The 16,291-nt window shown below is 42.1% G+C and overlaps 1 protein-coding gene across 2 annotated transcripts in view; it reads left to right on the top strand.

The window, feature by feature from the left end:
• The window catches only part of CDH5 (cadherin 5), a 55,009-nt gene that overhangs the window by 21,517 nt on the left and 17,201 nt on the right, over positions 1-16,291 (top strand). Inside the window, exons 2-5 of one of the 2 annotated variants that reach the window (XM_067471042.1) lie at positions 6,787-6,987; positions 7,830-8,118; positions 12,598-12,714; positions 14,597-14,764. In XM_067471042.1, the coding sequence (XP_067327143.1) occupies positions 6,805-6,987; positions 7,830-8,118; positions 12,598-12,714; positions 14,597-14,764 (757 nt within the window). In that variant the 5' untranslated portion in view covers positions 6,787-6,804. Of the gene's footprint in view, positions 1-6,776; positions 6,988-7,829; positions 8,119-12,597; positions 12,715-14,596; positions 14,765-16,291 lie in introns of both variants that reach the window. The other variant, XM_060788174.2, reaches the window with a different exon arrangement.

Below are 16,291 nucleotides of genomic sequence, written 5' to 3' on the forward strand. Positions count from 1 at the left end.
CGAGCTTGAGTCTAATGTGCTACCGAATCTAATGTGCACCTCGATTTTCAAAATCCTGAAACCCTAACAAGTATTTACCATATTATGTGAATCTAATGCGCATGCGCATCCTAACTTTGGAAAGGCAATTTAATTAAAATAGGTGAGCATTAGATTTGAGTAAATATGGTATATTCCTTACACAAAGCTCTTTCATTATTTTCCCCAGTGAGTTAGCTATGTTAGCTGTTCCATCCAAAGCAACAAAGAAACAAAATGTGAAAATGTAGTATCTGTTTATTTTGATGTGTGTAGTGGTAGGTTCATCTCGCTTTAGTTTCTCACCAAAAAGAAACTAAGAAATCTTGAACTTTTCTGCATACTATAAGCATTTCAAAAATGCAGAGCTCGCTGTTCTGCAAAGTGAGCTAAGTTGACAACTTTGGTGTTTCCAGGACCAAAAGACATTGGGAACAGATCTGGATACAGTTCTCTAGCAACAGATCAGGTATCACTATTTCTTAATGTTATATGTCAAATTTCTATTTAGATTGGAGTGAAATGTACCTTGTAGGCACAACATTGCCCAAATGTATATTTTCCTGTGATGATTTTTAACAAGATAGGGCTTTTTGGAATCGTGTACAGAAATATTAGAATTTCTTGTGTACAGCTGAATACATTCTTTGATTGTTTTTTTACAGCCGGGTGACATTGTCTGGTGGTGTTGCATGGTAAGCAGAAACAGATATACCTTGTGTTGTGGAGCAAGAGGAAAATAATTTGGAAATTAGGACATATAAAAGGAGATAGACTTTGAAGCAGTCAGTTCTAATAACATTTTCCTGTGAAACTGTGAAGAATATTCTTCTATGTAGCTATTTCCCAGTAGAGTAGATCTGTTTAATTAATTACTGAGTGGAAAGTCCATTGGATCTACTAGAGCAGTGTTTCTCAACCTGGGGGTCGGGACCCCTGGAGGGGTCACGAGGGGGGTGTCAGAGGAGTCGCCAAAGACCATCAGAAAACACAGACTTTTCTGTTGGTCATGGGGTTTCTGTGTGGGAAGTTTGGCCCAATTCCGTCGTTAGTGGGGTTCGGAATGCTCTTTGATTGTAGGTGAACTATAAATCCCAGCAACTACAACTCCCAAATGCCAAAGTCTATTTCCCCCAAACTCCACCAGTGTTCACATTTGGGCATATTGAGTATCTGTACCAAGTTTGGTCCAGATCCATCATTGTTTGAGTCCACAGTACTCCTTGTATGTAGGTCAACTACAACTCCAAAACTCAAGGTCAGTGCCCACCAAACCCTTCTAGTATTTTTCCGTTGGTCATATGAGTTCTGTGTGCCAAGTTTGGTTCAATTCCATCGTTGGTGGAGTTCAGAATGCTCTTTGATTGTTGGTGAACTATACATCCCAGCAACTACAACTCCCAAATGTCAATGTCTATTTTCCCCAAACTCCACCAGTGTTCACATTTGGGCATATTGAGTATTCATACTAAGTTTGGTCCAGATTCATCGTTGTTTGAGTCCACAGTGCTCCCTGTATGTACGTGACCTACAACTCCAAAACTAAAGGTCAATGCCTACCAAACCCTTCTAGTATTTTCTGTTGGTTATATGAGTTATGTGTGCCAAGTTTGGTTCAATTCCATCATTGGTGGAGTTCAGAATGCTCTTTGATTGTGGATGAACTATAAATACCAGCAACTACAACTCCCAAATGACAAAATCAATCCCTCCACAACTCCACCAGTATTCAAACTTGGGTGTATCAGGTATTTGTGCCAAATTTGGTCCAGTGAATGAAAATACATCCTGCATATCAGATATTTACATTGTGATTAATAACAGTATCAAAATTACAGTTACGAAGTAGCAACAAAAATGATTTTATGGGGGGTGGTCACCACAACATGAAGAACCGTATTAAGGGGTTGAGGCGTTAGGAAGGTTGAGAAACACTGTACTAGAGCAATGTAGTGGTTTTTGCATTGAACTAGGACTTTGGAAGGTGTTGTTGTTGTTGTTGACTCTTCAAATTACTTCCAATTTATTGTGATCCTAAAACAATTTTATCACAGGATTTTCCTGGCAAGATTTGTTCAGATAGAGTTTACTTTTGCCTTCCTCGGAAGCTCAAAGAATGTGGCTAGCCCAATGTCACCCAGTGGGTTTCCATGAATGATCAGGGACTTTGAGTCATAGTCCAACACTCAAACCTCGGTGATAATCACCTTCTCCATGTATGTGCCTTCAAGTTGCCTGTTGGTTATAGCAACCTGATGGATTACATTGGGTTTTCTTAGGTAAGGAATGCTCAGAGGTGGTTTTGCCAGTTCCTTCCTCTGGAATATAGCCTACAGTCCATGGTATTTGTTGACAATCTCCTGTCCAAGTACAAACCCGAGCCGGATCCTACCAGAGGTGGCCCTAGGTAATTTTCAACGGTAAGCAACGATGCCCCCCCCCCCCAACCAATCACTGATATATATTTTCTGTTCATCATGGGAGTTCTGTGTGCCATATTTGGTTCAATTCCATCATTGGTGGAGTTCAGAATGCTCTTTGGTTGTAGGTGAACTATACATCCCAGTAACTACAACTCACATATGTCAAGGTCTATTTTTCCCCAAGAGCGCCTCAAGAGCGCCCCTGGGCAAAATCAACTATACTGCAAAGGCTTACTTTGCGTAATGGGTTGAGCCGCCTCTGGACCCTACTTATTTATTTATTTATTTATTTATTACTTCGCTTATATACCGCGATTCTCAGCCTAATGGCAACTCATTGCGGTGTACAACATAAAAAACAGGTGTAAAATACAACATACAAAAAATAATCCATAGTACATCATTATCAAAACATCACATCAAAAACATCAACACAACTACAAGCCATTCCGAGTCGTCTCATCGTCAAGTTCACAATCCAATACCATTTCCGTTGATCCATTCCTATGGTCGAGTTACCCGTCATTGCACTACTATTCAAATGCCTTCTCAAACAACCAGGTCTTTAGCTTCCTGCGGAATATCAACAGGGAGGGGGCTAGCCTGATGTCTGCGGGAAGGGTGTTCCACAGCCGAGGAGCCACCACCGAGAAGGCCCTATCTCTCGTCCCCGCCAGCCGTACTTAGCTTTCAAGATCTCACAGGATCTGATGCTTTTAGGGAAAAGTCACAAGAAGTCAGGAACAACTGAAACACAGAATCTAGTTAGAACCAGCAATTAAATTTGGGGCATAATATTTGAGTAATCTTGTGACTGGCTTGAAAAAATGTCCAAAGTTTCAGTGAACACAGTTCACCAGAAGAAGCTGATTCTTCATTTCTGAAGTAACGTATTTTGTTTGGTGACATTCAGTCTGCTCATAAAACCAACAGAGGAAGTGAAATCACACGCATCTCTTGGGAACATAGAAAGAGGAATCTCTAAATCAAACCAAAACGACACAAGTGAAACAAATGCACTATAGTCCATGTGTGTTCTTTCTAGAATATGACTGATATTCTGTAATCTTGAACAGCCTCAGAATTAACAGCTGCACAGCTCATACCAAGGACTAAAAACAAGGGGGAAGAGCCTGCCATGTACATTGAGGATTTGGCACACGGTGGATGGTCCAAGGTGTTTTTCTCTTTCAGGAGAGGGCAAAACATTGCCCTCTGTCTCAGTCAGCTTATATGGAAGAAAGTCACAAGGAGGAGGGAGCAAGCTTGTTTTCTGCTTTCCTGGAGACTAAGACATGGAACAATGGCTTCAAACTACAAGAAAGGAGATTCCACCTGAACATGAGGAAGAACTTCCTGACTGTGAGAGCCGTTCAGCAGTGGAACTCTCTGCCGTGGAGTGTGGTAGAGGCTCCTTCTTTGGAAGCTTTTAAACAGAGGCTGGATGGCCATCTGTCAGGGGTGCTTTGAATGCAATACTCCTGCTTCTAGGCAGGGGGTTGGACTTGATGGCCCATGAGGCCTCTTCCAACTATGATTCTATGATTCTATGATTCTATGACTGGTGTGGCATCTGAATGAAAACTCCATAAAGGAAGTTACCTTTGAGACACTAATGTTCATCTCTGTAGGCACGAATAATAACTTTGAATAATAAATATATAGATTTGAGTGGATCTGCTTCACTATACCTTGACTCATCTCCTTACTCTCCCATAAGATATCCATATGTGTGAGATATGAAGGTTGATTTAACCATAGCGTCACAAGAAACAAATGCCATCCTGTACCGATTGAGTGAACTTTCATTTTAATCTATATTTCTTCTCTAAAGTGTCTTTTCTTTGGAAGTGTATTTAACCCAACTTATCTTGAATAAGCTGCTGAAAGTAGGAGACACTGACTGCTTTCTTCTGTCAGTTATTTATTGTGGATGCATGTGCTTGTGACAATCCCATGAACAAGGGTTTTCCTAGGCAAGGAATACTCAGAAATAATTTGTGAAGCGACGCTCCTGACACGACAAAAAAAAATTGTGATTACCTCCCTCTGAAATACAGTTGACAGCAACTGCATTCCTTGACAGTCCACCATCCAGCTACTGACCAGGCCAAACCCTGTTCAGCTTCCAAGATGAGACAGGATCCAGTGTTTACAATCTATTTAGGTCTTATTTATATTTTAGGACCTCATCCCATGACGAGTGGGAAAGCGAAAGAAACCATCTTACCCTGTTCCCTCTCATCTTTCACCGCATCCTTGGATGGCCAGCCAACCCCCATCCTTTCTGTAACTAGGTCTGTCTTTCCCCCATTTGAAGTTGGGTAACACCCAGTTTTTGAAGATGAGTCTAGGGCTCAGTTTCCATGCGCTTTGGAAACTGGGCCCCACGAAGTCCCACTGGAAGTGCCTTTGTGATGACCTCCGTGGGACTCCTGTGGGGTTCTACTTCCACGCTGCATGGAAACAGAGCCCTAAATTGTGGGATGAAGTCCATAAAAAGGTAGTCCCCTGACATTAAGTCCAGTCATGTCTGATTTTGGGGTGTGGTGCTCATCTCCATTTCTAAGCCGAAGAGCCAGCGTTGTCCGTAGACACCTCCAAGGTCATGTGGCCAGCATGACTGCATGGAGTGCCGTTACCTTCCTGCCGGAGCAGTACCTATTGATCTACTCACATTTGCATGTTTTCGAACTGCTAGGTTGGCAGAAGCTAGGGCTGACAGTGGAAGCTCACGCCGCTCCCCGGAATCGAACCTGTGACCTTTCGATCAACAAGCTCACCAGCTCAATGCTTTAACCCACTGCGCCACCGGGGGCTCCATGAAGTCCATAGTTACATTTATATCCCATCATTCTTCCAGTAATCTCAAAACAACATATTTCAGGCCCCTCCTACAATGCTATATAATCCAGTTTATCAAAGCAGATAATCCACATTATCTTATTTGAACCGGATTATATGAGTCTACATTGCCATACAATCCAGTTCAAATCAGATAAACTGGATTTTATATGCCAGTGTAGAAGGGGCCTCACACCCATTTGTGCTCACAGCAGCCTGTGAGGTAGACCACATTGAAGGAAAGAAGGATTCCATCTGAACATGAGGAAGAACTTCCTGACTGTGAGAGCCGTTCAGCAGTGGAATTCTCTGCCCCGGAGTGTGGTGGTGATTCCTTCTTTGGAAGCTTTTAAACAGAAGCTGGATGGCCATCTGTCAGGGGTGATTTGAATGCAATATTCCTGCTTCTTGGCAGGGGGTTGGACTTGATGGCCCATGAGGTCTCTTCCAACTCTATGATTCTATGACTGATGTGGCATGTCAGACAAGAAACAATCAAGGCCAGCTAATCATGTCTCAATAAAGGATTCCCCCAGGCAGTAAGAAGCCACACCTTGAAACTGCTAAGCCATTAAATGCTAATCAAGGTGGCCAATTGAAACATTCACACCTACCTCTAACAGAGAAGAGTTCTTTATCCCACCCTGGACATTACACAGTTATATAAACCCAATTTTCCTAGTTTCCAACAGACCTCACAACCTTTGAGGATGCTTGTCATAGATGCAGGTGAAAGATCAGGAGAGAATGGCCATCTGTCAGGGGTGATTTGAATGCAATATTCCTGCTTCTTGGAAAGGGGTTGGACTGGATGGCCCATGAGGTCTCTTCTAACTCTTTGATTCTATGATTCTATGATTCTAAGGAACAGCAAAGCAGGGAGTCAGCCAGCCCAAAATCACCCACTGAGTTACTTAGTGTCTTTAACCTGGATTTACCAAATCCCAGTCCTACACTGTAGCTCCCAACTGGACTGCTGGTATTATAATGGCACCACACACACACACACACACAAACAAACCCCAAATAAGTGTTGCAAGGGGATGTATTTTCTCCCATATTTCCAAAAGCAAAGTGGAATACTTCAATATAGTTACTCCGTCACTGTTCCCATCCATTCAAGGATGGTATCCTTGAAGTGACTGGATTGACCTTGAAGGAGCTGGGGGTGGTGACGACCGACAGGGAGTTCTGGCGTGGACTGGTCCATGAAGTCACGAAGAGTTGGAAACAACTGACAAATGAACAACAACAACACTGTTCCCAAAAGAAATTTGCCATATACCCAAAAGCAAGGCAAGAGTAACCAAACAGTTGCAGAGACGGTAGAATAACTAAAAATTGACCGTGGTTTACTTTGTAGAGCCCTACTTTATAGAAAACTAGTGAAATATGTTTTGCTCTTGGGTGTCTGTGCCTAAGTATAAAATATGGTATGATTAAACGTTGTTCATTTACTTCTCAATTATTTGTATTGCTTTTCTATTACAGGCTTTCTAAGGCTACCAGACCTACAGAGATGGCAAGTCACTGCTTCCACTCTCTGATTTTCCTGGTTCTGGCTTTGGGTTTTATTTATGGTGATTTCTCAGAGTCTGCTGCACACGACAACAGCCACAGGCGAATGAGGAGAGAGTGGGTCTGGAATAACCTGCACATCAGGGAAAATCTTAATGTGACACTTCCACACCATGTTGGAAAGGTAAGAATGTAACAAGCAGAACTTGGAAAGTAAGGACCTCATCCCACGATTTGCGGAAAGTGGAGGAGATCATCTTCTTGGTGTAGCGTATTGTCTCACACTCTTATTTTTGGCCCTTTCTCCCGAAATAATTTTGGCCCTTTCTCCCCATTCCAAAGCCATTGATCTTTTAGCCTCAACTTGGCTAGTATAACAACCGGTGATGTTTTCTGTTAATGGCCTTCACCCCAGATGGGGTGCCTTGGGTGCACACCAAATCTATGTTTCTTAACAGTTTTTCCGCAAAACCTATTTATAAGACCCCCAAAACCAATCTGCCCTCTAGTAACAGTATAGGGTAGGTGACAAAACCCTTCTAGAACATAGGAGGGAGAAAAATCCTACCCGGCTCCCTAAGGCGACCAACCAATTATATTGTTAATGGGCGGATGTGGTGGGTTGACGTTCTGTAAAGGCTGAGCTGAAGGAAGGCTATTTTTCCCCAGGCCCCGTCCCCAAAGTAGTTCCGGCTGGAACTACTTTGAGTTAGCTCCTTCGGAGGAGGAGGAAGCAAAGCTCTCTCCCACCCCCAGCTGCGCCCGGAGGTGGGAAAGTCGAGTATACAAATTGTCTTCGGGCTATGTGTATAAGTTGTATATGATGCATAAATGAATGACACATTTATACTTGGGTCCCATCACCAAGATATATCATAATGTATATTCAAGTATTCAGAAATTTGGAAAAAATCCAAAATATGCTGAATAGAAATGCTTCCCCAATTCTTAAAGCCTTCTTCTTTCGCATTGTTATTCTACCTTTAACTTTCAAGAGCTCATTGTCAACTTAATTGTGCATTTCAGATCAAATCAACCATCCAGAATCCCAATGCAAAGTATGTTCTCGAAGGAGAAGGCGCAGGGACTTTATTCCGAGTCAATGACCACACAGGAGATGTGGCTGTGAATGAAAGGCTGGACAGAGAAAAGAAAGCCATGTACCAGCTGAAGGCCCTCATTATCGATCGAAATAACAATCGGCAACTGGAACCACCTTCTACGTTTCATATCGTGGTCCTGGATGATAATGACAATGCCCCGGTGTTTGAACAAAAAGTCTTCAATGGGTCTGTTGCAGAAATGTCACCATTAGGTGAGTTCAAAAACATAGATGTTTGCATGCAAAAAAGTGGGGATCCTAACAAAAAGGAGATATCATAGGACCTTATCCCTTGACGGGGAGAAAGTAGGCAGAATTATCTTCTTACTCTAGTATTTTGTTCCATTCCATTTATAAGGAAAACAGATAATATATTCACTTCTATCAAACACAATATTCCTTTCTACTGTAATCCTCTACATTTTGAACTATCACAGAAGAGAGTTTGGTCAACATCTATTGAACATTTTTCTTTTTTTCCTTTTTTTTAAAAGGGAAACTTTGCAATAATGGAAGTCCAAAATCTAGGTCTAAAAAGGGGGGTAAAATATAGCCAAAGCAAAATGTAGGTTTAAGACACCCTGTGATTATTCTGCATGTTTCATTCAGTGTTATGTTCACGTACTTTGCATGGGCAGACCTATGCCAAACAGGGCAGGCATACTCGGCAGTTGAGTAGGACAAGGCAAGGGCTGATGTTCTTATTAATTTTGGGTCTGCACCCCATGTGCTGCCAGTAAGTTTTTGCAGGATGTTATTGCATGCAGCTACTTTGTGCTTGGTGTTCAAGCAGTGTTTGCCTATCTCACAGGGTTGATTCAACTCCCAACAATCCTCTTTTATCTTGAAATCCCTTTAGAGCAGTGTTTCTCAACCTGGGGGTCGGGACCCCTGGAGAGGTCGCAAGGGGGTGTCAGAGGGGTCACCAAGGACCATCAGAAAACAGCATTTTCTGTTGGTCATGGGGGTTGTGTGTGGCAAGTTTAGCCCAATTCTATCATTGGTGGGGTTCAGAAGACTCTGATTGTAGCTGAACTATAAATCCCAGCAACTACAACTCCCAAATGCCAATTCTATTTTCCCCAAACTCCACCAGAGTTCACATTTGGGCATATTGATTTTCATCCCAAGTTTGGTCCAGATCCATCGTTAAGTTGTGTCCACAGTGCTCTCGGGATGTAGGTGAACTACAACTCCAAAACTCAAGGTCAGTGGTCACCAAACAATCGAAGTACTTTCTGTTGGTCAGGGGAGTTCTGTTTGCCAAGTTTGGTTAAATTCCATTGTTGGTGAAGTTCAGAATGCTCTTTGATTATAGGTGAACTATAAATCCCAGCAACTACAACTCCCAAATGTCACATCTATTTTCCCCAAACTCCACCAGAGTTCACATTTAGGCATATGATTTTCATGCCAAGTTTGGTCCCGATCCATCATTCTTTTGAGTCCACAGGGCTCTCGGGATTTAGGTGAACTACAACTACAACTCCAAAACTCAAGGTCAATGCCCACCAAACCCTCCCAGTACACCAAACCCTCCCAGCAACTACAACTCCCAAATGACAAGGTGTATTTCCCCCCAACCGCACCAGTATTCCAAATTAGGCATATCAGGTATTTGTGGCAAATTTGGTTCAGTGAATGAAAATACATCCTGCATATCATATATTTACATGACAATTCATAACAGTAGCAAAATGACAGTTATGAAGTAGCAACGAAAATAATGTTATGGTTGGGGGTCACCACAACATGAGGAACTGTATTAAGGGGCCGTGGCGTTAGGAAGGTTGAGAACCACTGCTTTAGAGCAGGGGTCCTCAAACTTTTTAAACACTGTTGTGGGTCCGGATTATAATTTGACAAAAAATGAATGAATTCCTACATATCTTATTGGTAGTGCAAAAAAATATATAGAAACAATACAATAATTAAAATGAAGAACAATTTTAACAAATTTAAAGTTATTAGTATTTCAATGGGAAGTGTGGATCTGCTTTTGGCTGATGATTGTTGTTGTGTGCTTTCAAGTCGTTTCATACTTAGGTTGACCCTGAATGAGAGCCATGTAAATGACCTTGGAGGGCCGTATCCAGCCCCGGGACCTTAGTTTGAGGACCCCTGCTTTAGAGAATGACACCAAAACTTTCAGGAAGGAATTCTAGGAAATGTAGTTTGGGAAGGTGAGCACCTGCCCTAAACTACATTTCCCAGAATTTTGCTTGCTTCAATGTAAGTGTGGTCCCTGGGCCAGCCATATGCCAGAGGGGCTTTCTTCCTTGCCTGGCCATCCTTCTCGCCTGCCCAGACCCCTTCGCCACCTCCTTTAGGGAAAGAGCGGAGCTTCTCCCTCCACTCCGGCCTCGCCATCCTCCTCAGGGCCTCACCATCCTCCCCAGCTCTTTGGGGGGAGAAGCGGCACCCGCTACAGAAATCCAGAGCCACTTACAAGACCTACATAGCTCTTCTGAAAAGACAGTGTTTTGAATCTTACTTTTTCTGCATGGGCACCTGTAGCATTTCTTAATATTATGTCATATGTACGGATCTAAGGATGGTGCAGTGGGTTAAACCATTGAGCTACTGAACTTACTGGCTAAAAGGTTGGCAGTTTGAATCAGCAGGTTGAGCTCCCACTGTTAGGCCCAGCTTCTGTCAACCTAGCAGTTCAAAAACATGCAAATGTGCGTAGATCAATAGGTACCACCTTGGTGGGAAGGTAACGGCTCTCCATGCAGTCATGCTGACCTTGGAGGTGTCTATGGACAACGCCGGCTCTTTGGCTCAGAAATGGAGATGAGCACCACCCCTCAGAGTCAGACATGACTAGACTTAATGTCAGGAGAAACCTTTACATTTACCTTATGTACGAATCTTGCGATATAGATACGACAAGTGAAGTACAAACGAAATTTTGCACAGCCCTAGTAGACAGTCAGTTGAGATTTAATAGATATTAAAGCTATGATTCAACCTGCCATGTTTTAGTCTACCATGTGTTCAAGTCTGATTGCGGGGACATTTAAGCATTGTTGGGTTAGGATTAGGGTGAAAACAAATTCATATAATTAATGTGTTTATTCCAAGCTTGAAATTTGAATCGGCTGAAGAGCAACAACCATTAAGAATCCATCCTTTTTGATGTTGCCATAATTCTCAGATTGATACTACATCCATTCATCATGGGAATTAACAAATGCCAGATGGCTCTTAGGTGCCATCTGGCATCCAATTGTAACGCTGCAGACACACTTCCACTAGAACAGCTGGATAGAGAAAATCTTGCTGATGAGTATGGAAATCTTGCTAGTGATCATGAAGGTCATGCTAATGAAGGGGTCACAGATACACCAACCTAGTACTTGCCCTATGTAATAGTGTCCACTTACAGGAGGGATTTTACTAGATAAGGACAGGAGTCTATGCACACATTCTTCTCATGACACCAATCAACTGATGCAGCAAAATAGAAAAACAAGAAGATATTGGGAAACGATTTCCCATGCATGCTTCCACATGCTTCCACATTCTTACTATCCTGGTATTTGATTTCTTCTACTGAAAGAGAATCCCAACAATAACCAATACAGGCAGTCTCAAAGTTACAAACATCTGCTTAACAAGCAACTCATGGTTAAAAACAGGGATGAGACAACAGGAAGTGAGAGAAATCTACCCCTCGGAAGGGAAATTAACTCCTGGAAGAGTTAATTTCCATTATTAGGGGGAAAGGGGGTCTCCACTGAAGCTTTCTCACCAGTCCTTGTTTCCACAGCAAGCCACAGGATAGATTCACCTTACTCAAGACACCACCACACACCAAGGCTGTAGGTTTTGTAGTTTATTGAAGAAAAAGCAAAATCAAAAACATAGAAGTAAAGTTGCAAAAGTTCAATAGACAAAACAGAGTCTTAAATGCAAAGGCAAAGATCCCAAGATCCAGAGGCAAATAACATGAAGTATATTCCTTTAGCATGGTTAAACAAGAATGATAAAGTCCCCAAGAACTCAAGAGCAAAACCAAAGTCCCAAAGAGCTAGAAGCTTTCTCCAAAAGCTGAGGTAATCTCAGAGAAGTTAACAGGGTATAAGCAACACTGCGCTGACAACGGACAGACTTCAATCAGATCGTTAAATATGTTTCCCCAACATAAAAGCATTATGTTGACCTCAAATTTCACGTTTGTTGGCAAGGTGCACACTTCGGCAAACCCTTAATTGCAAATGGTCCTCCCTAATCAAATCTCCATCTTCAAGGCTGGATCCCTCATTATCCTGAGACTGGTCTCCCTTGAAACTGAGGGGCCCGACTCCGACTCATCCACCTGCAGCTGTGAAGTTTCACTATCTTTATCTAAAACAACATTCCCGGGGGAACAGAAATGCCGTCTCTTCTTCAGAATCAACACTGTCTGCCTCAATAACAGGAACAGATTCAGAAATCTGTAACCCATCATCCTCCTTATCCTGAGGAAACTCAGGCTCAGAAAGCTCAGGCTCCAAGTGAGCCACAACAGAGAGTGGGGGGGCTGTACACTTTAAAAATGTGTTCCAATTTACATACAAATTCAAATGTGTTCCGATTTACATACAAATTCAACTTAAGAACAAACCTACAGGACCTATCTTGTTCGTAACTTCAGGGCTGCCTATATGTGTATTATTTGTCTATTTGTCTATTCTTTCTCTCTAGGAACTTCGGTTACCAAAGTGACCGCTGTAGATGCTGATGACCCAACCATTCATGGTCACGCTGACGTTTTCTACAAAGTCATTCAGGGGAACCAGTACTTCAGAATAGATAAGTTTGGTAAGTACGTAAAGGAATCTGTGGGGGAAAAAATCAGTAAAAAGAACCAAAACACTGTCAAATTAGTCTACCATTTTTTTCCCTTTTCCACATCTTTGGTATTTTTTGGTTCTGGAAGTTGATAGGTTCTTTTCAGGAATGTGTGTGTTTTGGCTGGAGTTCATGATCACAGATATGAATGCATAACCTAGACTTATGCATTCATAATTGATTCATGTTCATGATTGCTGTGTATTTAAGAGTGTAAGAAATATGTAGGGAGCATAAACTGATTTAATGGGGAGCAACTACTGCAAGTGTCAGGAGGACTGTTCTGTCAATCAGGATGCAGCAGATTGTTTCCACGACCTTCCTGCAAGTGATCTCTGGTGTCACAGTCAGAAGCTGGAACCCTATCTCAATGCCTATTCTGGCAGGGGGCCATGCCAGCAGAACTTAAGTCAGATTGCCCTGGGAGGAGTCAAGGATTTCCCTTGTAGGAGGAGGAAACAGTTTATGAAGAAAGTTGCCTGTCCCTTGTGGACAAGATTTAAGCAAGCCACCAGTTGATTCAAAGCCTTGAAGTATTTGTTTGATTTATTGAAAATGTAAGCAACAATAAAAACTTTGTTGAACTTTCTATGTCTTTAAAAGAACTCTCAGCCGAGGCACCCCCAGCGTCCCGTTGGGCATTCAGAAAACACGTCCTGTCTACAGACTCTTTCACAGGCCCAGCACGTGACAGCACAACAATAACTCACAGTGTTGCTAAGTTCTGTGCTGCTGCACTTAAAATTAAATGGATGATGATTGACCCCACAAGGCAACACCCTGCTGGGAATGTAGTTAGAGAAACTGTTACAGCTGAAATGCTACTAGACTCACAATGTGCCCCTCCCTTCCCCTTTAGTGCCCCCCCCCAGTGTTTTTGACCCCTCCTATCAATCTCTCCGACCCCCCTTCAGTTCTATGCCTGTTAAAATAAACTGTGTTTTAAAATGTGATTTTAAACTGTCTTCTAATCTACTTTTAAATAACTGCTTCACTGGGGAGTTGTCCTTCCCCTCCCAGGCCGCTTGTGCCCCATTTTGTGCTGGTCAGTGACCATAATAAAGTTTTGTACTTGTACTTGAAGTCTCTACATACAGTTCCTGCTGGCGTCTGAAGCATTTTTCTGTTCTAAAAATGGAGGCTGAGCCCTGAACAAGCCCAGTTCTGATCATATGCAGCCTCTCCCACAAGAAAGAGTCAAAGCAAAATTGCAAACCAGTACACATATACAATTCAGTAAGCAATCAGGTGGTGCAGTGGGTTAAACTGCTGAGCTGCTGAATTTGCAGACCGAAAGGTTGGTGGTTCAAATCCAGGGAGCAGGGTGACCTCCTGCTGTTAGCCCCAGCTTCTGCCAACCTAGCAGTTTAAAAACATGCAAATGTAAGTAGATCAATAGGTAACACCTTGGCAAGAAGGTAACGGCATTCCATGCAGTCATGCCAGCCATATGATCTTGGAGGTGTCTACAGAAAACGCCAGCTCTTCGACTTAGAAATGGAGATGAGCAGCACCCCCACCCCCCAGCATTGGACACAACTAGACTTAATGTCAGAGGAAACCTTTACCTTTACCTTTTAAGCAATCTGAATTGTATACATAACAAACAACTAGTGGTGGCTTGAGAAAGTTGCTATTTCCAACACAGTATGCTGCATCTCGACAAGAGAACAGACCTCCATTGTTTGCAGCAGCTTGATCCTGCTATAAGCAATGGAATCCGGCAGGTTGAGCTCGAAGACAATCCTTTGCTAGGCAACTAAAGTATATAAACTTCTAGCCATAATTGGATCAGTCAGCAGAAGGAACGGATAAGTTATCATGTTCTAACCATTTTATTTTTAATTCTAAGGGACAATTTACACAGCTGCACCTGATATGGACAGAGAACAAAACTCCACATATACAATTCTAGTGGAAGCAATGGATGGCAAGGGTCTACGCTCAGAAGAATCAGGCACCGCTACAGTTCTCATCCGGTTGATAGATATCAATGACAACTTCCCAACATTTCGGCGAGGTGTGTTTTACCAAACAAGAGATCAATTAGAAAGTTACCTGCCTCTAATTTTAAGATACGTTGTTTAAATGGAAAGCAAAGTTATTCTGCGTAAACACATAACCATGAAGCATTAAACATCTCCATTTCCAGCTTCAAAAGTCCCTGCTTTGGAATCTAAATATTAGTAGACTTGCCATACATTAATTAATATCACAGATAGAAGATTCACAAATACATTCAAAGATTTGATATGTTCTATTTTGTGTTCAGTATCTCTGTAAACGACACACATTGATTGCTCTGATCAATGAATGTTCAGTTAAAACTCAGTGTTTCTCAACCTGGGGGCTCAGGATCCCTGGAGGGGTCATGAGGGGGTGTCAGGGGGGTCGGCATAGTATTTTCTGTTGGTCATGCAGGTTCTGTGTGGGAAGTTTGGCCCAATTCTATCATTGGTGGGGTTCAGAACGCTCTTTGATTGGAGGTGAACTATAAATCCCAGCAGTTACAACTCCCAAATGTCAAGTCTATTTTCCCCAAACTCCACCAGTGTTCACATTTGGGCATATTGAGTATCCGTGCCAAGTTTGGTCCAGATCCATCATTGTTTGACTCCACAGTGCTCTCTGGATGTAGTGAACTACAACTCCAAAACTCAAGGTCAATACCCACCAAACCCTTCCAGTATTTTCTGTTGGTCATGAGAGTTCTATGAGCCAAGTTTGGTTCAATTCCATCATTCATGGAGTTCAGAATGCTCTTTGATTGTAGGTGAACTATAAATCCTAGTAATTAAAACTCCCAAATGACAAAATCACCCCTCCCCCCAACCCCACCAGTATTCAAATTCACAGTGCTCCCTGGATGTAGGTGAACTACAACTCCAAAATTCAAGGTCAATGTCCACCAACGATGGAATTGAATCTGTTGTTCATGGGAGTTCTGTGTGCCAAGTTTGATTCAATTCCATTGTTGGTGGCATTCAGAATGCTCTTTGATTGTAGGTGAACTATAAATCCCAGCAACTACAACTCCCAAATGACAAAAACTGATCTCTCTCAACCCCACCAGTATTCAAATTTGGGTGTATCAGGTATTTGTGCCAAATTTGGACCAGTGAATGAAAATCCTGTGTATCAGATATTTACATTACATTCATAACAGTAGCAAAATTACAGTTATGAAATAGTAACAAAAATAATTTTATGTTTGGGGGTCGCTACAACTGTATTAAGGGGTTGCGGCATTTGGAAGGTTGGGAACCACTGAGTTTAATAATAATAATAATAGTAATAATAATAATAATGATAATAATAATATAAAAACACTATTTATATTTTGCTCTATAACCCCGAGGGGACTCAGAGCGGATTACAGTATACACATATATAAGCAAAGATTCAATGCCTTTTATACAGTAACATACAATACAAACAAAGACAAAGGATTCCCTTTCCATCTCTGGCATCTGGAGGCAGTTCTAGTGAGCCTGAAACGGTTGCAAGGAAAACCAAGGGAAACAGACCTCCCCTTCAAATCCCTCAC

The sequence above is a fragment of the Anolis sagrei genome, chromosome 8 (assembly GCF_037176765.1).
Source record: "Anolis sagrei isolate rAnoSag1 chromosome 8, rAnoSag1.mat, whole genome shotgun sequence".
In the NCBI taxonomy this organism is placed as follows: Eukaryota; Metazoa; Chordata; class Lepidosauria; order Squamata; family Dactyloidae; genus Anolis; species Anolis sagrei.